The sequence below is a fragment of the Rhododendron vialii genome, chromosome 10a (assembly GCF_030253575.1).
Source record: "Rhododendron vialii isolate Sample 1 chromosome 10a, ASM3025357v1".
NCBI classification, from domain to species: Eukaryota; Viridiplantae; Streptophyta; class Magnoliopsida; order Ericales; family Ericaceae; genus Rhododendron; species Rhododendron vialii.
In genome coordinates this window covers 38,309,616-38,334,234 of record NC_080566.1, presented here as the reverse complement: position 1 = coordinate 38,334,234, position 24,619 = coordinate 38,309,616, and the positions used below count along the sequence as shown (strand labels likewise).

General features: G+C 40.2%; 1 protein-coding gene across 7 annotated transcripts; it reads right to left on the bottom strand.

Annotated features, from left to right (window-relative positions):
• Window positions 1-905: 905 nt before the first annotated feature.
• Window positions 906-24,185, bottom strand: LOC131302515 (ribonuclease E/G-like protein, chloroplastic). Of its 7 annotated transcripts, XM_058329185.1 has the most exons (14): window positions 23,991-24,185; window positions 22,178-22,330; window positions 21,729-21,981; window positions 20,369-21,645; window positions 19,593-19,913; window positions 19,391-19,432; window positions 18,201-18,325; window positions 11,835-11,973; window positions 11,318-11,390; window positions 9,534-9,646; window positions 8,902-9,021; window positions 8,291-8,446; window positions 1,363-1,467; window positions 906-1,280 (listed from the first exon to the last, which is right to left on the bottom strand). In XM_058329185.1, the coding sequence occupies exons 2-13, from the start codon at window positions 22,232-22,234 to the stop codon at window positions 1,411-1,413; spliced, it is 2,733 nt and encodes a 910-aa protein (XP_058185168.1). In that variant the 5' UTR covers window positions 22,235-22,330; window positions 23,991-24,185; the 3' UTR covers window positions 906-1,280; window positions 1,363-1,410. The 7 variants fall into 7 exon arrangements, 6 of the variants coding, with proteins under 6 accessions (XP_058185168.1, XP_058185170.1, XP_058185166.1 ...); XM_058329187.1 differs by lacking the exon at window positions 8,902-9,021 and having other exon boundaries at window positions 23,991-24,179; XM_058329183.1 differs by lacking the exons at window positions 906-1,280; window positions 1,363-1,467 and adding an exon at window positions 5,281-6,230 and having other exon boundaries at window positions 23,991-24,179.
• Between the last annotated feature and the right edge of the window lie 434 nt (window positions 24,186-24,619).

Sequence of the window (24,619 nt, the reverse complement as noted above, 5' to 3'; positions counted from 1 at the left end):
TTTACTAGGGAAAATTTTTTGTTCAAAAAAGCCATCCGGCACTTACAAAGGAATTAACAGAGAAATGAATCCAAACAAATTTCAACAAAATAGGAGAATTTTCATTTGTATATAGACACGAGCCTCGTGATCTTAACACATACTGTAAAAACGGACCGAAACGAATTCAGCAGTAGTGCAAGTCAAAGAACAAAACAAATAACCCTAAGGATGGAATATATTCAGATCGAAGAAAGCATTGAAGAACCATGTAATTCCAAAACAGAAAACCACCAAAAACGAGAAAAAGTTTAAAAAAAAAAAAAAATACTACAAAATCCAACAATCGACAACTCCTGTCAGAAAATCCCAATCTCAAACCATGGATTATATGGCAAGGAGCTCCGGATCTCCAAATCTCCGGGCTTAGAGGAAAGGTGGAGTGGGCTGTGCAAGAGGTGGTATGGTGGCTGTGGAAAAGGCTGAAGACGGTGGAAGTGGAAGCAATGATAGGACTCCTATCATAGGAGTAAGCTGTAAGATTTCGTAGGAGGGTGTTCATTCCTCCCATTGAACATACGCCTCTATATGGAGGACACACGGTCTCCTCCCATAACCTGATTAACGTCACAGGGATAGAGAAAGAATTGGCCGACAGGCCCGGCTTCCCCTGCTGGAATCACAGGCAACACAGACCGCGGGTTCTCTCGAGGGACTGGGGACTTTGGAGGAAGATCCATGATCTAAAGCAAGACAAAGACTTTTAAAACTGGAGTGAATACATGAACACTTCTTTTCTGGGAACTTGTGTACAAGTACTAATCCACCTTTTCTGGCAAGTCTACTGGTATTAAAATGATAAATGACCTGGGGTAGACCAGTATTGTTTAGGTATCCAACCATTGACAAGCTAAAAGTCCTAGGTCTAAGGGAATCCCAATTTTCTTCTAACATAGGGTAATCAAATAAGACGCAAAATCTCAGACAAAAAAATTCATGTCCTTCCAACAGATTCACCTATAATTCTAATGAAATAAACTAGAAACAATAAATTGGAAAACACAAAGGGAAAACTAGGGCTCAACTAATCGGCCACGAGGGAACAGGTCAACCTGTATACAGGCAAAAAATGAACAACGATGATCCAAGGGTATTATTTTCTTCCAGTCTTCAATTTTTTGATGGTTAATTTCCTTCCGGGAGGGTTCGGCCGCTGTATTGGCAACTTGATTCTGGCTGTTGTGATACTCATCTGTCACTGGCTTTACCTCGAATTCACCTCTAGTAAAACCTCTAGGAACCTACAACCACCAAAGCATCAAAACAACAATTACCCTGCCATTCCATATGGTAAATAGCACGCAGGAGAAATTTCTTGGTTACCTTTGATAAATCTTGTTTTGCTCAACTTGATTCTGGCTGCTGTGGTAACTACTCATCTGTCAATAGTCTCACCTTGAATTTACCTCTAGTAAGACCTGTACCAATCTAAACCAAACAAAGCATAAAACAACAATTACCCGCCATTCTAAATAGCAAATAGCATGCAGGACCTTAGAGAAATATTTTTTTGCTTGTCCTTGGAGTCTTAAAGTGATAAATATACTTAGACATGAACATCCCCCGCCTGATGGCAGGTGTCCAAATTAGGATCCTCTCATGAAGCCGGCCCCGGTCCCATTTCGATGATCCAAACCATTCATTTTGTTGGTCTATATGTTTAACCCATATGTGCAGAAAACCAGGTTAATCGGTCATCAACAAGTGCCTTGTTCATACGAATATGATTTGTTCTGCCATGGATATCTGGTTACGCTGAGAGATTTACACATTGGAGCTTACAAGATGAAAGACTCGTATCATCAGGACGAGCATAACCCATTTTGAATCACGAGATTATCACATAAGCAGATCCTGATCCGATTATATGTTACCTTGAACGCGGATTGGTCCGGTACGAGGAACGAGAATGGGAATGTGGTACGCCACATGCTTAAATTGTGGTACGCTAGGGGTAAGCTTCTATAGATAACAAAACTAGAACTTACTATTCCAAGCGATAAACATCTAGTGAAACTAGGTATTGTTTGTCCAGTTATTCATACAAAACACATTTCTAGGAGCATAACGATGGAACGTTTTACATTTTCTCCTACAGAAATTCCATTTTCTCTCTACCATAATAAGTTGACAGTTTGGGAAAAACTTAGGATCGCTAAGTTTACCGTGTTGGGCCGGTAGTGTACCAAGTTTTGGAATATCCGTACCAAAACGTAATTCACTACCATCCTACAAATATAAAGAGCTTATAAACACATCAATTTTAGGTACCAGGTTTTACTCCTCTGAGTTACAGCTCAAAATACACCGTTAAGGTTGACTAAGTCCATATAAATCGGATAAGGAAGTGCTAAAGTGTTTCACATGTTCAAAGAATACAACAATGAAATAAGCAAGGAGAGAGATTGCCTATTTTAGGTACATGATACCAAGTCTTAAGGACTGAAAGGAATAGGATGACCTCATGAGTATAGGATTGTCATAGTTGAAGGGCAAACCAGAGGGCCTGACCGAAGGGCAACCCATCCCTAAAGCTGACGGCTCATACTTGGGTTGGCGGCAAGGCCTACATTGCTCGGGACCGAAGGCAGATCGTGGAATGGAAGCTTGAGCTCAAGGGTTCATCTGAAGGTCTAAGCCTCCTTCACGGTTCAGCGATAGACTAGTCTTAGAGACAGGGATACTAGAGAGACAGGGATACTCGTTGACTGAATGATCTTCAGTCTTCGCATCATACCTGCCACTGGCATCCACGAGGCCCCCAAGGTCTCATGTTACGGAACCCAACATATCATTGACCTCTAGACCTTGGGTCCTTCAGATTTAGTGCCTAGGCCTCATCGGTTTGTACCCTCCACCTAGCAAGGTGCGATATGTGTCCTCTGCAAATCGAGCTTCAGCCCCAATATATCACACTTGGTAAGAACTTCAGCATGGGTCTCTTCAGCAACCCCTCAAGTAGTTACTCCCTACCTGGTTAACCATCAATTCCTTGATTGAGGGAGCCTATGAAAAGCAGGCAAGAACCTCAGTAAAACGACGCGAGCTTCAGGGCGTCAACCTTCAACATCTTGTTTTCAATCACCTTCAGGAATACGATTCAAGGATCCTCAGCACCCCATTCTTAGACACCTTTATGGTGTACTTCTCAGCAAAGCCCAACGGCCTTTGCTGTTTAGGCCCCTCGAGACCATGAGGGTGATGGAAAAAACAAGAGATTTCAAGAATCAACACCCCTTCCCCTCTATTGAAGAAGTGAAAGATCTTCATGAAGCATGTATTGCCGAAGGGAAGGTCCCCCCTCCCAGGATTTTCACGATCATGGACTTCAGCCTTGATTTGACTTGAGCAGCATGGCTATGCTCAATTCCATGGCTAAGGAATCACTCATCTGGAAACTTCAGTCTTGTGAGGGTGATTCAACCTTGGCTAAGGAATCACCCATCTGGAACTTCGCGGTTATGGTTCAGCCATGATCCAACCGAGCAGCTGAGGAATCATCCTCTAGGGTCTTAGCAACCAACAAAACTCTAGTTGATCCAATCAACGGTTTAGAAGCCAGTCTTCTGAGATACTCAAACCAAACGACCCTTCAGCAGGATGACGATGCTCAATTCCTTGGCTCAAGAATCACCCCTTTGAGAACTTCACAGTTACTGTCTTCAGCCATGATTAAACTTTAGTAGCATGGCTATGCTCAATTCCATTGCTATGGAATCATCCTCTGGGGGACTTCGCAAGTAGAAGAACTGCGATTGCTCTAAATTAGAGGTTTAGAGACTAGCCTCATGAGGTGGTACTCGAACCAAACAACTCTTCGGCAGCATGGCTATGCCCAATTCCTTGGCAGAACCACTCCTCCGGGGGACTTCACGATCATGGCCATTAGCCACGATTTGACTTCAGCAGCCTGGCTATGCTCAATTCCTTGGCGAAGGAACGATTCCTCGGGGGGACATCGCGGTCATATGATTTGACTTTAAAGCATGGCTATGTTCAATTCCTTGGCGAAGGATCAACTCCCAGGGAGACTTCACAATCATAGCTTTCAGCCACAATCTGGAGTTAAACAACCACTTTCAAGATGGGATCACCTCAAACCCAATTATTGCATCTATGACCACTCCATGAGGCATTCAATTCTTGAATGTTGGGCTTTTAGGATTCTTGTGTAGAACATTTGATTGTGATGATCTTGAACACCTGGTGGTAGCTTGCATCCTCAAAGACCCTGCACCTTACTACAACGTCAACCCAAAGTTGAAGGTCATGATGTTTTCCCATGTAAAGAGCGCGAAAAACCAAACAAGGTTAGGAAGTTAAGCTGAAGATCAAGTTCAAGCAATCCTTTGATCAATTTGGGGTATCACCAGTAACTCGATTATAGGCCACCTCAAAGCTGAAGGTCACAAGCTTGTCTTGAAGACCAAGTTCAGGAATTCTTGATCAATTCGGGGTATCACCATCACCCAATTCAAGGAGAAAACAATGAAGAACAATAGCAACAAGTGGTTGTGTAATGACCCGTGCCAGCTGACCTGCTAACCTTTAGCCTAACCATGTGGCTCAAAAGATTAACTTCAGGTCAATGATTGAAAAAGCGCGCCTAGGCGAGGCGAGGCATGAGACGAGCCTGTGACGCCTCACAGGTGTGAGGCGAGGCGAAGTTGGGTGAGGTGGGCGACTAGTCGCAAGGCGTGAGGCGACTAAAAAATCGCACCTAGGTGTCGTTAGGGCAAAATACAAACTAAAGACGTCTTATATTCCAAAAACGTGATCAGATCAGACATAACTCTCTGCTTCTCTCCTCTGCGGTGTCAAACACCACAATCAGATCAGATCTTCAAATCTCAGAGGTAAGATCAGATATCTCTCTCTCTCTCGCACAACTCGAACACCTCTCTCTCTTATTTTCTACTTCTTTTCTTCTTCGACAGGGGGTGTGTGTGTGGTATATATATATAGATATAGATATACACACACCCTTCTCCTTCTCTCTCTCTCTCTCTCTCTCTCTCTCTCTCTCTCTCGCCCCTTCTACCGTTGGTCAGTGGGCTGCAGCTGCTGCTGGGTCTTTTTTATTTTTTTCACACATACACACATAATATATATTATATACAGTAATGATTAACCAGTTCGTATATATTAATACTACTGTTGTTGATCATATTTTATGTATTTTACTAGTATTTAGTATGTTTGATTGTTGGTTATTATGCAATATGGTGATGTTTATTCTTGTTTTGATGGTAGGAGTGAATATTGGTCATTTATGTAGTTTATATTTCTTTTTTTTTAAACGCTCGCCTCGCTTCAATGAGGGCTTTGTCGCCTCGCGTATTTAAATAACTACTTCAGGTTATACAGCTCGTGAAGCCTTATATTCCACTCAACAGTTTCCAATTTTCCTGCTGTGGGACTCTTTCCCTATAGTGGGTTCTCACAGGTTGAGTCACCAGGGACGGTGCCCTCATCATCGCCTTCAACGAACCTGACCATTAGGTATTTTACCCCTCTCTATGTTTTTCCACTGACCCTCTATGAAAAGGAGTCAGCGAGGTTTCATGGATGGAGGAACGCCATCAATACTATATATGAGATTTTCAAACAAGAAGGCATCCTTTAGAAGCACCTCATCCAGTACCCTGTTAAAGTCGCAAGCTCTGGCAACCGAACTTACATCACCCTCAGCTACGTTGAAGTTGACCTCGTTGTGGGAGCCATCAATCTTAGAGAGAAAGGGACACTCGTTAACTGAAGGACAACTCCTCGGTCTTTGCATCATACCTACCACGTGACATCTACACGGCCGCGAGGTCTTGTGGTATGAAACCCAACATACCACTGACCTTTGGTCCCTAGGTCCTTCATACTTCGGGCCTAGACCTTATAGGTCTGTACCCTCCACCTAGCCAGCCGCTAAAGGCACAAAACTGTCCTCTGTACATCGGGCTTTAGTCCTAATATATAAGGGTGATACTGGTCCTATTTGGTTTGATTTTGGGCAATTTTTGGGACCAAACCAGATATTTGGTTTGGAAGATTTGTAAACCAGAACCGGTTGAAATAAAACCGGTCCGGTTTCAATCGGTTCAACCAGTTTTCCGGTTTGGTCGATTTAAGAGCTGAGTCAATTGGGACAAAGAGATAGATCTGGGTTTCTTGGGATGTTGAAGTTTGCGACTACAGATCTGCATAACATACAAAAAATCGGAACAAAGAGATAGATCTGGGTCTCTTGGGATGTTGAAGTTTGCGACTACAGATCTGCATAACATACAAAAAATCGGATGATTTATAGAGTATTTGAGTCAATAAATCGAATGAATTTAAGGAAAACAATGCTGGGTTTTCTCAAAATCAACACAAACACAAACACTGCCCAACAGTGTGCGATTGAAATTGGGGGTATCATAACAAAATATTTTGCATCTTACTATTACAGTGCCCTTATTTGCATCAAGTCGATCACCATATTGCAGAATCTAAACATGAAACTAACCCACAGTTACAAGAGAGAGAGAGCTTTAGGGTTTATATGTAAACACACGTGTATGTAGTAAATATATAATAATCTTCATGAATAGAATAAACAGATGGGTAGCCTAGCGGGAAAGTGACGCACTAACATGCTTTAGGTCTCGGGTTCGAGACTCCCGAACCTTAATTTTTATATGCGCGTGTAATACCGGTTCGGTTCGGCGTCTATGCCCACAAAACCGAAACCGAACCAAATTAAAAATTTGAAATTATGACAAACCGGACCAGACCGGTTCTATCTTAAAACCGAACCAACTGCTGATTCGGTCCGATTTTCCGGTTTAATTTGGTTTTCCAGTTTAAAGTAACACCCCTACTGATATACCACACTTCCCTGTTAGTTTGAGCTCAGAGGTCTGACCTATAGCCTCATAGGCATGCGACCTTCAGACCACCAGCCATTCAGGACCTTCCACATATCCTCAATCCAGCTGTATCTCAGGCCATCTTACACCCATATAAAAGATCCTTGCCATTGTGGTCCTCGACATTACACAACATTGCTCTTGGTTCAAGCCATTACTAGAACATCATTTGCTTTCTCCGCTGCAACCCTCTCTCTCTCTCTAGGATCTGCCTTGGGCTCTATCCACCTCCACCTTCGACACCCCGAGCCTTCAACCTCTAGTTGATCATCCCGGATCACCTTCATGGCTACTCTTGCCCTTCAGTTTAGCTCACACGCATTAATTCGACTCACTTGAGAAGTATGTTTGGGAAATAAACCAAGGCTTTTTTCCACTCTGGATCATAATCTATTCATCAATGCGCTACCGATACTTCCTTACCTATGATGCACCGACATGGACACCGACACCGATACGGACACCGAAACCGACACCGGGACACGGAAATTCTAAAAAAATGGGGACACGGACACGCGGGGGACACGCCACGTGTATATTTATTTATTTAATAATATATATAAATAATTAATTAATTATAGTTTGGCACCCATAAATTTTAAAAATATTATAATTTGGCCCCAAATTTTTTTTTTAAAATTACAGTTTGACCCCCAATTTTTTTAAAATTACAGTTTGGCCCCCAAATTTTTTTTAAAAATTGCAGTTTGGCCCCTGCCGTGTCCCCATCGGTGTCCCCGCGGTGTCCCCAGCCGTGTCCCCGCCGTGTCCCCGTGAAAAATTCAAATTAAAGTATGGGACACGCCACGTGGCGTGTCCCGTACGTGTCCCCGCGGTGTCCCCGTGTTTGACACGGTGATACCTTGATCTCTAGAGGTGTCGGTGCTTCATAGTTCCTTACCAATTATTGCAACATGTTGAGAGTATAATTCATAAAGTTGCCCCTCTCTAACAGCTTGAGCTTTTAGATGAGTTGGCGGTCAACAATCTAATATGGTATCAGCGCAAGCAATAGATCCCGTGTTCGAATCTCACCGCCTACCTAATAATTAAAATTTACACTTGTTTAGCCAGCTTATAGAGGATAGCCTGGCATGGCTACACGTGAGGGGGCGTGTTGAGAGTATAATTCATAAAGTTGCCACTTCTCTAACAGCTTAAGCTTTTAGATGAGTTGGTGGTCAACAATCTAATATAACCTTCAAAATTAGGAGATGCCCAAAGATCAATATCAACTATATTAAAGGATAAAGTCTTTAAAAAATGAGGTTGATCCCGAAGGGATGACCCTCCATTCCCCTGCCAAGAAAGTTCCACAACTATTTATAAGGGTTGAACATGCATACCTTTAAAAAAATCCTAACTTTGAGAACACTGCTCAAGACTACAAGTCTTTTTCGATTCCCTGAAGTTAAGTAGTTTAACATACTGCGATCAACCAGGACTTCAAATCTCGGATAGGATTGAGCACTTTCAGGCTTTGCTATACCATCCATCCTTGCCTGACACAAATAGGTGACTATGAGATCACAATGAAGTCACAGAACTAGGAATAAATATGAAAGAGAAGTGATGCGTCTTATTATTCTTACGCGAGCATGTGCACTCACGCGCGCGAACACACACACACACAAACTAAAATTTCCAAGCATGCACTCATGAAAAAAACTTAACGTCACTATAACAACAAAAAATTTAGCACTCCGATGCTTTGTACTTATTCCAAAGCACTTCTACAAATACAAATGCACTTTTGACATATATACCGAGGTTATTGATCACCCCTAGGGCAGTGGTTAGCATATCCCTAACAAAATTACATCTGAAGTGCAATATGAATCAAATACAGAAATAGTTCCCTTCACCTTCTTCAGTTTAGCCTTCGCCCTTAAGCTTTTAGAGGCATATGACAAACAAAGTAGTAATAAAATCTATGAAGCCAGAGATGAATACTCACAAGATTCCGGCAAATTTCGCGCTCAATTTTGGAAAATGAGGTCTCTAAAGATTCCACTCTTCCAGTGGCTTTACAGTAAGAGCATGGTTCACTAATCAAAAATGTCACACTAGATCTAACCTGTCACGTATATCAGCAACTTGGTTAGAAAAGTAAATACCGCGATGAAGTCATCAATCTTGCTTAGAAAAGTTTTCCATTTTACTCTTGGTGATATATTTCTAAAGCTAAATTTGAAAGTATAACAGATACCTAACCCCAAGGGGTTGGCCCAGTGGCCAAGGCTTACTTAGGTGTTTGCTCCTTCCTAGGTCTTAAGTTCAAAACCTCTTAGGTGCTATCAACTCTCGGGGACCAGCCCATACGGGACTTTGTCCCCATTTTAATTGGGCCAACCGCCAGTGGACGGTGGATTTGGTCCCCAGAGATTAATCAAGGAGCATGCTGGCCCGCACACTCTGAGTTAACAGAAAGAAAACAAAATTATAACATATACCTTTTGTTAAGATCTCACAAATGCAAAAGGTTAGATAGCTTGTAGTGACTATTTGTAATACTCTCTTGAGAGCTTCCTGAATTTAAAAGCAAGACAAGCAACAGAGAAATATATTACTATGAAACAACCAACATACCCTCTTTCGGGTGATTTCCATAATCCCATTCATAGACAATTCAGATATGTTCACTGTTGATCGGTCTCTCTTCACTGCCTCTTTAATTTCATCATAGACCAGTCTCTTATATACTGAAATAGGTGCCAGAAGAAAACTAATTAGCAGAAGCAATCTAGTTAGACTTAAATTCCAGATCCTTTAATGTTTAATTACAATGCCCAAAGCATTAATTTTATTAGTAGAAGTTAAAGGTAGACAACAGATGGGAAAATCTCAAAAATCTCAAACATTCGGAAAACTTGTTTAGCTGTACCCTGTTCAATATGTAAGTTTAGAAGCACAAAAAAAAAAAAAAAAATCAAACATGTTATAGATCAAATTGTCATATGTATGTCTTAACACATTACACATTATGTTTCGAAAACCCATGTGAGGAAGCAGCACACATTACATTTTTTTTTGGAATATTGACTTTTATTAAGAAACCAAACAAAACAAATCAAGGAGATAGCCTTGAAATTACAAACAAGAAACCCAAGATAGACAAAAGAAAACAAAAACCAGAGACCCTATACAAGGGACAAACCACATCCTCTAGAAGACAAAACCTTAACACCAAAGCCTAAAACTGGAGCACATACAGAGGAATACCCCAATCCCCACAAAGATGCACATTTTCAACAGAAAGCATGCATTACGTATCCATATTGACGTCTGTTCTTACGTACTTGTTGTCATGGGAATCATGGGTCTATCTTTTATGGGTTTAGAAAAGGTTTGATGCTATCATAAGTATACACGAAAGATGAAAATAGAACGGCCTTCTTCAAAAACAAAGAAATAATAGGACTTGCGGCACGTTAAGTGTATTTTACAGGTGGTGTTAACTTCTAATGCTACTTTCTAACTTCTAAGATTCCAATTACATTTATTTTCAGAATACTAAAATGCTTCCATACATAGCAGCTATAACATCAACAAATATATCCTATCAATCCACATCCTCGATCTTGTGTGGCTGGGAGTGGGACTAGCCATGTGAGAGAAGGACCGTTGCTTCCTCAACCAACAAGAGCCAATTGAAAAAAATATACCATATTGAACATAGCATGACATGCAAAATCATGCACTAGCAAAAGTATTTGAGTTTACTTAACATAAACTGATACCCACTAGGTGGGTACTGGCGTCTATATAGTAGCACCTATGGATTGGGCAAAGAGTCAGCAAACACAAATTGGACAAAAAGTATTTTTCATTTTCCCTAATAAAGCACATTATTATTTACATATGAAAAAGAAGTGACTACAGCTAACCTATTAACTGATCAACGGTACAAGCTTGAAGTGGTTGTATTGCCTATTGGATTTAGCTTCATGTCACTGTCACAGTTTCAACATCAACTCTTGGTGTTCCATTCTTTTGTGGTCTAGAATATTTTCCCCTTAGAAAAGGGGATAATCGTATGACAGGAACCCTTACTAAAATGTTCATAGAAACCCAGAACCACAATTTGGAAAAGCAACCAAGAGGCTGTGCCGAAGACTGAAATATCAAGATTCCGGAGATTGGACAAACGGAGCCGAAGAGCTAAAACTACGTTTCACATAAACCACAAATTTGAAATCCAAAGATAGTACCCAAGAGCACCCTCAGAATAATCATTTTGGATTGATATTCTGGTAAGCCTTCTGAAATTATCAAAATTTCACAAAGATCACCGATAACCAGTATAACCACCATTGAGATAAATACACACACACACACACACATATTTATAGAGCGAGAGAGATCTATCTTACTATGATCTTCCATTTTAAGGAAATCCACAACAATAATGCCTCCAATATCTCTCAGGCGTAATTCTCTAGCAATCTGAAAGAGTTGATTTCGTTAATGATTATGAGCAACCACAAAATGTACGAATAAACAGCATGACTAGCGATTCTGTTCAAATAAGTAGAGGGGAGAATCAATTCATAGAACTAATCCATGAGCTTTCGTGTGTGTAGCTATTGAATAACGCAGAAGCAAAGCCAAGAGGGACAAGACTAGCATCATATGAGCTTTTGTGGACCTATCCCTAACTAAATGAAAGAGAAAAGAAAAAACTCTTATGACATGGATATTAGAAAACAGAAGAGTTATCAGAGATTCAATTGATTAGATTTCATGTATTACCTATAAAACAAGAGAAAGTTACCTAGCATGATCATATGCAACTGAAGATTTATGTATGCATGAGGAGAACAATAAATCAAAGTCCCCTAATGAATACACAATATGCCATACAAAGAGATATAACTTGGTTTAAAGTACTTGTTTGGCAGCATCACGGTTGACACTGAGAATAGCTTCCTCTTGCATGTTGGTCATGCGTTTCCCACTGTTCACATCAACAGAGACTAATGCTTCAGTTTGCTCAATCACTAGATAAGCTCCATTAGGAAGATCAACCCTGCAATACATGAGACATAATCAGCACCAAAGAATAAAAGATATTGAAGTCAACACGTCAACTTCAGCAAGAAGTAAGAACGGAGATGAGTGATGGACAAATCATTGTGAGTGTAATTTACTAGTTGCATGCATGCATCTCAGGGAAAAATAAGGGGAAATTGCTGTCAAATATCACATAGAAATATATGGGGAGGTGACTAGAAACTGCTGCTAAATACCCCAGCATTTATGGTTGATTACCTTCGGAGAGACGGAATATATGGGAACCATTACCAATGGGAAGCTAATAAGATTGCTTTTATGGTTGATTACCTTCAGAGAGACAGAACATGAAGTGGTGTAAGGAGATGCTGAATTGGGAGGTCGATGAATGGATACTCAGATGGAAGAATATATGGTTTTGCCAAGCTTAGGGACACAAGAAGATTCATTCAGATGGAGTCTAGCTTCTTCGAGCTTTTTCGAGGTTCAATCCTTCTCATCCATGGAAAGACTATTTCCCAACAACTTCCCACAGCAGACAATACTACAGGGTACGTTTGATTAGAGTGAAAATGACAACAAACGCAAGAAAAAGAAAATGACACTTTTTTTGGTGCTTGATTAGCATTAACATAGTAGGAAGTGCTAGAAAGTGGATTTTCTTGTACAACTCATTTAAGCATGATTACATAACTTATACTTTCTTGCTAAAAACACAAGAAAATTCTATTTCCTAGTGAAAGTTGACATCTCTTATGATACTTCCCATCATGCCCATAATGTATAGCACGGATACAAACAGGTACGTGGACATGGGATTTCTAAAGAAAATGGGGACACGGACACAGCAGGGAACACAACAAAAATAAATTAAAACATAAATAGAATTTATATGATACCAATGGAAACATAGTTCTTTTTTTAAAATAACTTAGGTGTCCGGGCGAGCTTACGCGCACCTCGAGTGGAAACATAGTTATGAGGAAGAATGAAGCATCATATATAAATCATATTACAATTTTAAATTTAAACCAAATATATTTGAAGTAACACAAATTCACAACCCCCCCCCCCCCCCCCCCCCCTTCCTAAAATTTTAAACCCCTGTCATGTCCCCCTTACTTAAATTTAATGGCACGCCGAGTGGCGTGTCCCATACATTTTTTTGTCGTGTCCCCAGCCTGTCCTTGTGTTTCCCGTGTCGAAGATGGGGACACACTAGCCTTTAGGAGGTCAGTGCTTCATAGCTTTCCCATCATGATCCATAATGTATGTTAAGAGTAAATTAGTAGATGTAAATAGGGAAAATTTCTTATATATCCCTTTGACTTTTACCAAAAATTCAATTTAGTCATTCACCTTTCAATTTAGACATAAAAATACTTCGACTTTCGAATTGGTTCCAATGTCAACCTTTAGATGAACGGTGTTATGTTTTTTGGACAGAAAAAGCCACGTGCTGGGCACGTGACCTTTTTTGAAGGCTATTATTGCCCAGCCACGTGCTGGGCACGTGACCTTTTTTGAAGGCTATTATTGCCCATTCAACTCCTTCCCCCCCCCCCCCCCCCCACCCAACCCATTTCACAAATCCCTCTATCTTTATGCCCTAAACCCCCCAAAACCTAACTCATTTCCAAACCAAAAAACATTTTAAAAAAAAACCCATCTTCTTTCCACCTCTCTCTCTGAACACTTCCCAGATGGCCCTCCACCTCCTCACTGCCTTCACCCTCTCCATTCTCCTCATCAATGTGGGCCCCTCAGCCTCCAAATCAACCACTGACGCTTGCACGCCCTCCACGGCTACACCCTCCCCACCTCCCTCAAGGTCTTCTCCTCCTTCCCGATCAACCCCATCTCCCTCCTCATCGCCAACTTGATTTCCTATGCAGACGTCGAGAACCACATCTACACCCCCCCCCCCCAAAAAAAAAAAAAAAAAAAAATCCCTATAACCTGCTCCTGACGGCATTCGAAAATCCGTCTCCACCAAATACACCACCCACCCCTCCGACAAGCTCTCCTCTATTGCCAATGCGGTGAACAGCGGCCTCGTGTCCACTAACCAGCTTAAAGTTGCCAACTCGATTTCGAACTCCCGCCGATGTATACCCCTTAAAAAAAAAAAAGTAGCTTAGGCAATTTGAGAATCGACCCATTTAGATAGTTATCTCCCATTCGGAGTCGACTCAGTGACTCAAGTCGCTACCTTACAAAGCAAATTGGCCACAAAATCTGAAAATTCTCGATTGAACAAAGAGAAATTCGGTACTGAATTTAGCCTTAGTGTGAGATTTGTTTTTTGTTTTTTTGTTTTTAAATCTAGGGCACACTGAATTTTTTTCATCTACCAAATAGGCAATTAAGGAATCTACCTTCGTGGGCGGGCGACAGCAATGACGCTGTGGGAGAATGAGGTCTTAGGAGAATAGGGTCTCAGGAGCTGCTAACGATGGCGGCGGCAAAGAAATGTTGTTGGTGTTGGTGTTGACCGAAAGGCGGGAGAGAGAAGGGGTGGTAGTCGGGGAGAAGTTTGAACGCAAAATGAAGAATAGTGGGCCCCCTTTATTTTTCCACCTCAAAAGGGCAATAATACCCCCTCGAAAAGGGTCACGTGCTGGCCACTTGGTCTTTATCCGCCAAAAAACGTAACACCGTCCATCTAAAGGTTGACATTGGAACCAATTGGAAAGTTGAAGTATTTTTATGTCCAAATTAAAAGATGAAGGACCAAATTGAATTTTCGGTCAAAGTCGAAGGGATATATATAAGAAATTTTCCCATGTAAATATTTCCTTCCAAGATTCTTACAACCTTTTCATCTTAATCAAATGCACAGAAGAAAATAAATTTTCCTTTCACTTTCTTTTACTTTACTTTCTCTCATTTTCACTTTCCAGTATAATTTTCTTACTAATAAAACGAACCCATGGGTAATTGGTGTCGCATGTCCCACAAGGATAGGAAGTCGGTGGCACATACTCTGATGCATTACTGGATTGCTAGGGACTTTGGCCCTTTCATGGTGTGGGTACACGGTACCAAGTATCAAAGTGTGAAGGGAACAAGGCAATGTCAGGAGGCGAAGTTTAGTCCGGCCGAAGGAGACCCCTGGGGCACGGCTAGGGGTGTAAACGAACCTAATCGAGCCGAACCTTGTGATATTCGGGATCAGTTCGGTAAAGTGTAGGTCAGACTCGAGTTCAGCTCGGGTTCGATTCGAGCTTGGACAATGGAGTTCAAGTTCGACTTGTTAAAAATTTTCAAAGCTCGGGCTCAGCTCGTTGGGCCTCGTTAAACTTAAAAGAGCCAAACCGAGCCGAATTCAAGCTCGAATACATTTCCTTTTTCGAATACAGTTCAGGCTCAAATTCGCTTCGTGAGAAATTTTTTCCCTGTCGAAATCACTATTCACCATATATGACAAAAAATTGGGAAAGAACAACAAAATTATGACCAATATTATCAATAAAAATAACCAAATTTAAAGAAAGGAAAACAACCACAAAAACATGACCAAAAAATCAGCCACCAAGCTTTGCTCCGAGTCGGATTAGAACAACTAAAAATAATCAAACTATTCACACATACCCCTAGTACAATTAGACAGAATCAATCTACACTTCGTCTTAAATCGCAATCGCAGATTCGCATTGGTTTCCACTGACTTCGAACAAAGTCTTGCGATTCCACTTTTTCTTCGTCTTCAATTGCAATCAAATCTGTATATCAAAGTGGGTCTTATTCGTGAGAGAGAGAGAGAGAGCCATGGCCGATCTGTTCTTCGAAGGAAGGGGTGGGAGGCGCTGGGGTTAGTGGGTAAGGGTACTGGGAAGACGAAGATGAGTATCATACTAGGTTAAAAGTAATACTTAAATTATACATATACTCCTAAAATATATGATATTCACACAAAGTATTATACCTCCAAAGTATTATTAATTACTCCCTCTGTCCCACTTTGTTCCGCTCTTATTCCTTTTTGGGATGTCCCAAAATGATACGCTTGTTTCAAAACTTTCCATTTTTGGATGTCAATTTTACCATTTTACCCCTCATTTTCTTTTACATTTAAGGAGAAATTTTCTCCCTCCCAAATTTGAATTTTAATGGTTTGAAAGGAAATGGAGTAAAGGAAGGGCAAGAATTTGATTTTGCTCCATCTCTCCAGACATGACAGGAAAGTACTTTTGGATTTGGTGGATTCAATTATTTTTTTTAACAAAATTTTAGTATTCCAATACTATTTTCTAAAAGGGTAAAATGGAAAATTGATCAAAAGTCAATCTAATTGTAATGTTTTCTTAAATTTCGTGCAAGTCAAACTAGGCGTAATAAAGTGGGACGGAGGGAGTACATTATAACCCCAAGTTCGCGAACCTAACCGAGCTGAATACTATTAGGCTCAGGTTTGGCTCATTTATGGAACGAGCCTAAAATTGAGGTTTAGGTTCATTTAGTAGACGAGTCGAACTTGAATGAGCCTTTACCAAGCTGAGCCAAGAACAGTTCATGAACGACTCAATTCATTTACAGCCCTAGGCACAGCTGAAGGAATACCCACTCCTGAAATCGAAGGCTTATCCTTGGGCTAAAGGCAAGAAGGCCCAAGTTGCTTGAACCGAAGGAGGACTGTGGAATGGAGGCTTGAGATTGAAGGGATCATCTGAACACTGAAGGCCCAAGCTCACACTTCAGACTAGTCTTAGAGAGAAAGGGAGGGAGACCTGTTGACTGAAGGACAATTCCTCATTCTCCGCCTCATACCTACCAAATGACACCCTTATATTTGACTTCTGATCGCTAGACCTTCAGACATAGGCCTAGACCTCACATGTTGCAACCTACCTTCTCCAAGTTTTAGACCCTTTATATCACACATAACTATCAATCTGACTTCATATGTATGACCTCTGGTCTCCTAGGCCGGCGACCTTTAGATGATTAGCTATTGAAAAACTTCCATGTGTCCTCAGTCTAGAACTTCAGGCCATATCTCTCCTATATAAAGGAACCTTGCCTATGTCCGACACATTATACATTATATCTCTTGGTCACTCTACTGACACACACTCTCTCTCTCTAGGATCTGCCTTGGGCTCTCTCCTCCTCTACCTTCGGCACACCGAGCCTTTAGGATTTTGTTGGTATCTTGGACCAGTGTTCTAAAAATCGAAATTAATCGGCGATTAATGACTGGCAGGGCCTATCCGACTAGATCCGACTAATTGCTAATAACTAATCGTTGTCGATTAATCACTGATAACTAATTGCTATGCGCTGACCAATCGCCGATTACTAGACCTTGAAGCTTGAAGGTGGCCGACCACCTGACTAGAGCCTATAGACTTTTAGAACATTGTCCATGAACTACCCTCAAGTACTCAATCTAACACAAACATGGTTTTATATTGCTTGGGCTTTTCCAACCAGGATAATAGATCTTGTTCAATGCTGATGACAGGTAGGGTGGGAAGGCTGAGCAAGATTTGGATGATGGTTAACAAAAAGACTCCATTGGTGGGAAAGGAACCGAGGACATTTTGGTGGCATAAAATGCTGTCTGTAGATGCACAAAAGTGCTTGTGTTAGTTTTTTGTATATCTTCAAAGTCTACAAATGTGATCCCTCTCTCAGCCAATTCTTAGAATTTATAGAGGTTTATAATACGCATGGACGGGTAAAGGGCTTTTTGCTTATCCCATTAATTCCTTTGGTCAAAGAAGAAAGAAATGCAATAGGAAAGCAATCAATGGGAGGATGCATTATTTATGATATTTACTAGCTCTAGCATTCACATAGTGAATTTTGAGTATAAATAAATTCCATGTGGTTGTTTAACATAATTTGCATAAAGGTTTCTTGGCCAAGGTATATAATTTATAAAAGGGAATCAGAGTGGGATGCTAACCATGCACAACAGCAGGTTATAACCTGCATAAAAGATACTTAACTATATCCTTATTGTCATGCTCTTGTTGTTCATACCCTAATTTTTAAATTTTAGCATGTCAGCATGTGCCGTTTAATGTCATCGAAATGTTCATGTCCTACATCTTTGCCTACAGTCTCTAATTATACTATCTCATTTATTCAATAGTAGATATCTTGAAATTAACTAATCTGAAAGTACAATCTTCGGTCAAAGACATGATTTGTTACAGCTAAGATAATAAGGCCATCTTGCAGTATGGGCAATGTAACAAATGACAAGAAAAAAAAACAACTGCAGTTCCTCACCTGTTTATTAGCATGTTGTCCATCTCTTTTTCAATATTATATTTATCAAAAAGAGGAGTTCTATCTCTGTATAACTCAACTCTGTCACAAAGATCAGGAGCTTTTTCCTCAAGATATGTGATAACCTGAATACACATGTCATATAAGTTAGCACTTGGTCATCAAAAGCTTACAAATTTACTACAATTCGCAACTGGAATCCACATGATTCTTCACACTAATCAAATTGTTGTCCACTGTTTTATAACCTTCAATCCACCAATTAACTAGAGTTTAACATATCTATGCATGACAGTGTACACCATTCATTGGCCCGTAAACTGGGTAATCAATAATATAACTGGAATCACAGTAACTCTCCTGGGTGGTAATTCAAACCAGGCAACCAAAGATGAGCTATTGTGATATTCTAGCCAGAACTCGGCAATCAGTTGCCAGGTCCTACACGGCAGCAAACCAAAAAACGAGATACGACAACATGACTGTACCTTGGTTGGAAGATATTACAATAAAACTAGAAATCAGTTTGGAAGAGAATACTGTCAGTAAGTTCAATTTCAAAGTGAATTCAAGTGGTTATTTTCATTATGCTAGGTTCAGCTCCCATGTTAACCCTTCAGCACGACCATGTAAACAAAAAGTTCGATAGTTTTAGCCATTATGTTGCCGGAATTTTCCCTTTCGTTGGTTTCTCTTTTCTTTCTTTCGCTCAATACCTATGTTGATTTATCGATCAAATATCCATGTGCAAAAGCTAGCAGCCTAGCACCATCAAATAAACTCCTGCAGGACACATAAGTAATGAGAGAAACAGAGAAAAAATTGTACCTAGTTCACAGGACTCTTGCTTGAAGCAAGGTCTGGGAGTAGTAGGCAGGCAATCTAACCCCGTTTTTTGAGGGAGACTGATGCCTGTGACTCAACACGCATGGCACAAGGGCTGATAGCACTTGCCATCATGCCAGACTACCAAGTCGCGACCTCCACACACACACACACACACAGAGCAATCAACAACACCCATTATGTGGTCATTGACTGTGATCAATTTTCTACCCTACATTTTCTCAATGCAACACTCGTGAGTCGTGACCATCCCACAGTGTAACACGCTCAAGTACGATTTGACAAACAATTTCTGAAATCTTAACACATATGTCTCCTTGCTTATTAAAGAATAACTTCATTACCTCATGATATGTCCTTGGTGAATCAACGACCATGCTCTTAACCTGAAGCAAGCAAAGTTAAAGATCTCAATAGAGTACTAGTAAATCACGTTAAATAGCAACTAAGGTAGTTGATTACTGTCTGAAACTCCACAATCCAATTCAGACGTGAGGCATGGCAGAGTTTACGAAGACCATGGTTAAGTAATGAGCCAACATTCACCTCCTTAGAGAAATAATCCTGGACAATAGAAAGTGTTTGACCCATGGCGCTGTGTAACATTACATAAGGTTCCCCTTCCACGTCTTCATCTGCAGCAAGAGCAGCAGATTTTGCATGCTCCATTATATCTTTCCAAATTGAAAGCAAGCCTTCCAAGTCCTTCGTCAATTCATTGGTTGAGCGATCAGCAGCAAACGTCCTTACAATCAAACCAAGACCTTCAGGCTTCAAATTTTTTGCTATGCCTTTCAAGCGTTTGCGCTCAGCAACAGATCGTATTTTCTTTGAAACACTAATCGAATTTCTACGAGTTTTCAAGACCTGAACGTCAGGTACATAAACAGCAGAGGAGTGATAAGTTTCCAATCATCCAAGAAGCTTATGATATTTTTTCTGAAATCCCAATCCAATTGCAATGAGTTAACAAGACCTTAAAGTCAGGCACATCAAAAGCAGAAGGGTGATAAGTTTCCAATCATCCCAGAACCTTAAGCTCCTAGGAAATAGGCCCTGATATATCAAGCTACCCAACAACACCCTCACGTGCAAACCCTTCTTGCACACACAGTTGCAAACTTCCGTACATAGAGCAATATAAAATGGGAATGGGAACAAATACAAACAAATAGACTTGAACCAACACGACCTGCCAGAAAACAAAGCTCTGAAACTATGTGACTTCACGAAATAGCCCCTAACAAGGTATATCAGGTTATACAACACCAATCCTCAACAAACCAAGACCGAAAAAATTCAATTTAAAGATAGAGAAATACCCAGAATCTGCTCCGTAACTGTGGAATAGCAGTCAGTCTTGGGCCTTTAGTACCCAATTCCTCTTTAGTGACTTGAACGATGATTTTAGTCCCTGGTTGAACTAGGGCCCACTTGTTTTTAGTCCCTTCTATATTTGTGTTCCTGTCCAACAGATCTGAACAGCCATCCACATCAGCTTCCACCTCCACATGACGAGGTACACCACCATTAACATTTTCCATATGAACTTCTCGAATAGCATAGTCACTAATTTCATGCTCCGCGCACTCATCGTGCAAAGCATCATCATCAATATCAACCCCATCAATCTCATCTTCTACTTCAACAACACTTGAATTGTTTTGAATTTTCTCAGGCATGACAAAGGCAGATCCATTTACTTCTCCTAACTTCGTATGACGACAAAATGGAGGGAATATGAATGGCTCAATAGCATGATTTATCTCCATAAAAGAGGGTTTACGACCGCCAATGTTTACAAATGCACCACCTTGGGGAGCAGATTCTGTAACTACCCCAAGATATATACTATCGCACAGAATATTATTTTTAACCGGTTCCAGGAATACCTCAACCAATTTCCCATCTTCCAACACGGCAATCCTTTGCATGGTACACACAGAAGAGTTAATCAGTATGACTCTAGAAACAGAATCCATCTGAGAAACTGCACTACTCTTTTTTTGATCGGCAAAAATATTCCATTCATCGTAAGGATAAACTGCACTACTCTCATCTTCAGGAACCAATTGCTCTGTTACTTGGTGAAGCGGATCATAAACTTTGGGGTGACTTGGCTCCTCTTTAACACATTCGTTATTAGAAACAACCTTCGTGTCAGAGCTCAGAAAGAGAGAGAAGCCAAATAGCCACGGCTCCTCAACGGGCTGGTTACTTTCATCAGGAACGTATCCCTTATAGTTAGAACTTAATGCGTTAACATTTCTGGAGTTAGGGTGGACATTTAGGATGGATTGCTCAAAAGACTTTGTTTCTAAAGAGTTACTAATATCGTGCTGTTGAAGCTTGTCTTCATCTTCCAAACAAGTTGAAGAATTTGAGTGGGGAGCATAATGATAGAGGAGAGATGATTGGAGTGACCAGGGCTCCTCAGTAGGTTGATCTCTCTCAAAGAATGTTCCATTGAAATCTGAGCCCTTATAAATGGCAGTATCCATATCGCTAGTGTATAATCCACTTCTAACTATGAGATCACCAGAGGATTGCTTTGACACCAAAGAGTCACTGTTAAGGCATTTCAGAATTGTTTTGGAATCTGTCAAACCACTGGAAGTATTTGAGTGTTCAAAAACTTATCAAGGATCTTAATGCAAAGAAGTTGAGGCATACAAACAATACCTCTGGCTGAAGATAATTTGAAAGGTCGCAGAAAAAGGCAGGCGTCCTCCATCCTTGACCCCAGCATATGAACTGAAGACTTTGTGGCTTGAAATCTCATCCATGAATTCAGTCCCACGATTCTTCTATACTGTTTTCCAGGTACACGCACTGAAAGGGAAAATTCTGGCCTGAGTCTCCAAAGTGTATCACATGAAGGTGCCATAGCCCCCATATCAACACATTTACACGTGAAATTCCCCAGACGATGTATCTGCCAAAACCATTGAAGACATGATAAACATAAAGGAGTGTTTTTTTTTCCTATCAGCAATATGAAGGAGTGTGACAAAAGATATTTAGGAAAGAACACTAAACACAATGGATGATAATCTGTTCTACATTGAATCTTGCAACATATACAGAACTGTGTTAATTGATATGTGCTTATCTACAGCTAATGATATTACCTTGGCTTCTGAATTCCACAAGTTAGCATGCTCAGTAGGAGACATGAGAGCAGCCATCTCAGTAGCAATCAACCTAAGTCAAGAATATTTGCATAAAGCAGTCCTCCATTTGTACGGTCACACCTTCAAATATCAACATGATTCTTCAATAATCTAGACAACAAAGGATTCACCAGGTAACAAAAACTTTAGCCAATCTATAAGGGAAAAAAATTGCTAGCACAAAATGCAAAACACGTAACCAACTAAACAATACTACAAAGCATAGCAGACATCCTAAAAGAATGAAAGAAAAATCACATAGACAACGAAAAGCCTTTTTTTTTTGGTATATCAAATGAAAAATCACTTGTGCCCTGTGAAGCAATGCCTTGAAAGTTTGAAACTCAAACTCGCCATAGAGGACATAACTACTCAGTGACGTATACATATAAAACTTATCCATAGTCGCAAAAGCATTCCAACAAATTTGACATGTAAAGTCGTAAGCCATGATATCTCCAACCAAAACATGGACAAGGAGCTCTTTAATCCTATGTAACGCCCTTTTTATTGAAATGGTTCAACACAACAGAATTGCTCAAGACATACTTATACAAGGGCTATTCCTTTTGGTTGAGTTTTGACAAGCCCGAGCAACAAATAAACAAAACGACGTCCAGTGACACACGTATAACCCAATACTTCATAAGAAATCCCACATCCCTTGAATCTAGACAACAAAGAATTCACAAGGTAATGAATCCTTTAGCCAATCTAAAAGAGAAAAAAAAAATTGCAAGCATAAAAGCGAAAACACATAACCAATTAAATAATACCATTAAGCATAGCAGACATCCTAAAAGAATGTAAGAAAACATAACAGAGACAAAGAAAAGCTTTTTTCTTTAGGTACATCAAATGAAAATCACTTGCACCCCGTGGAGCAATGCCTTGAAAGTTTGAAACTCAAACTTGCCATAGAGGACAAAACTCCTCAGTGATGTACACATATAAAACCGATCCATAGTCGCAAAAGCATGCCAATCAATTTGACATGTAAACCGTGATACCTCCAACCAAAACACGGACAAGGATTCTTTAATTGTACGCAATGACCTTTTTATTGAAATCCAACACAACAGAATAGGACAAGACATGCACTTATACAAGGGCTATTTCTATTGGCTGAGTTTCGACAAGCCCAAGCAATAAATAAACAAAACAACGTCCAGAGACACATGTATCTCTCAATACTTCATAGGAAATCCTACATCCCTTCTATCTTATACAATTTTTTCAGCCATTTAATATTACTGAATACCCTTTTCATTGAAATGACAAAAGCGAATAGAAAATAATTATACTTTCAAGGGTTCAATTGCTTCTGTTAAGTTCTGAAAAAGACTGAGCAACAAATAAACATAATGACGTCCAAAGACACACGTATCTCTCAATACTTCATAAGAAACTCCACATCCCATGTATCTTTCGCAATTCCCACTTATCTAATCTTACTGAATACCCTTTTGGCCTTTTCATTGAAATGACTAAAGCGGATAAAAAAGAAATATACTTTCAAGGGTTCAATTGTTTCTGTTGAGTTTTGAAAAAGACCAAGCAATAAATCAAACACATGGGGTTCAAACAAAGTAGTCCACCACTCAAGGCATTCCAGCATTTGCACAACAAAACCCAGACACATCACTAAACAACATATGCTGTAAGGGTAAATTTCTCAAGATACTGATTACACAAACGGCACGAACTTGACAAAGTAACCTCAAACAGAGTGAGAGAGAGAAAGTTTACGAAACCAAGTGGAGTTCGTTACTTGTGGAAATGGAAACAGAGGAAGAGTAGTCGCTGGAGGTTCGAGTCAGGTTAGGGTTTGGCCGAGGTTTGGTGGAGCACAACGGTTCTCAACTCGACTTCTGCATTGCTGTAGCAGAGAACCGGGGGAAGAAGCTGAGGTATAGCTCTGGGGGAAGGATAAGGAAGACAAATATTCGAGTTGTTTTTAAAATGCTGAAGGGCTGAACCTGACACTTGCCCCCTTATACCGTCACAAATTTCGAAATTGCCCCTTGAACTATGAAAGCTGACACTTGACTACCTTAAACTATCTGAACCTTTCAACTTGGGCCATGTATTATTCTCAATGTTTTAAAACGAGGAACTAATCGGCGATTAATTGCCGATTAATCTCTGGCGGGGCCTATCTGATTAGACCCGATTAACAATCAATCGCTAATTATTAATCAATATGTACCGATTAATCCAATTAATCGCTCGAAGGTGACCGACCACCCGACTACCACCTAACGATTTCTAGAACATTGAGATTTTTTTTTTTTTTTGACAAGTATTGAGATTATTCTTCTTCTTTTTCTATTAGATTTGAAATTGAGTTCCTAAAGCTTGTTTTGAAATTATATATAGTGAGACAATATGGTCTTTGTA

What these genes read in the sequence shown, in the direction of transcription:
- LOC131302515 (XM_058329183.1), bottom strand. Translation starts at nt 22,234, where the DNA reads ATGGCTGCTCTCATGTCTCCTACTGAGCATGCTAACTTGTGGAATTCA. An exon ending in CCTTAAAATGGAAGATCATA is followed by an intron (nt 9,647 to 11,317) that starts GTAAGATAGATC and finishes CACCTATTTCAG; the next exon opens with TATATAAGAGACTGGTCTAT. An exon ending in TGGAAATCACCCGAAAGAGG is followed by an intron (nt 9,022 to 9,533) that starts GTATGTTGGTTG and finishes TATACGTGACAG; the next exon opens with GTTAGATCTAGTGTGACATT.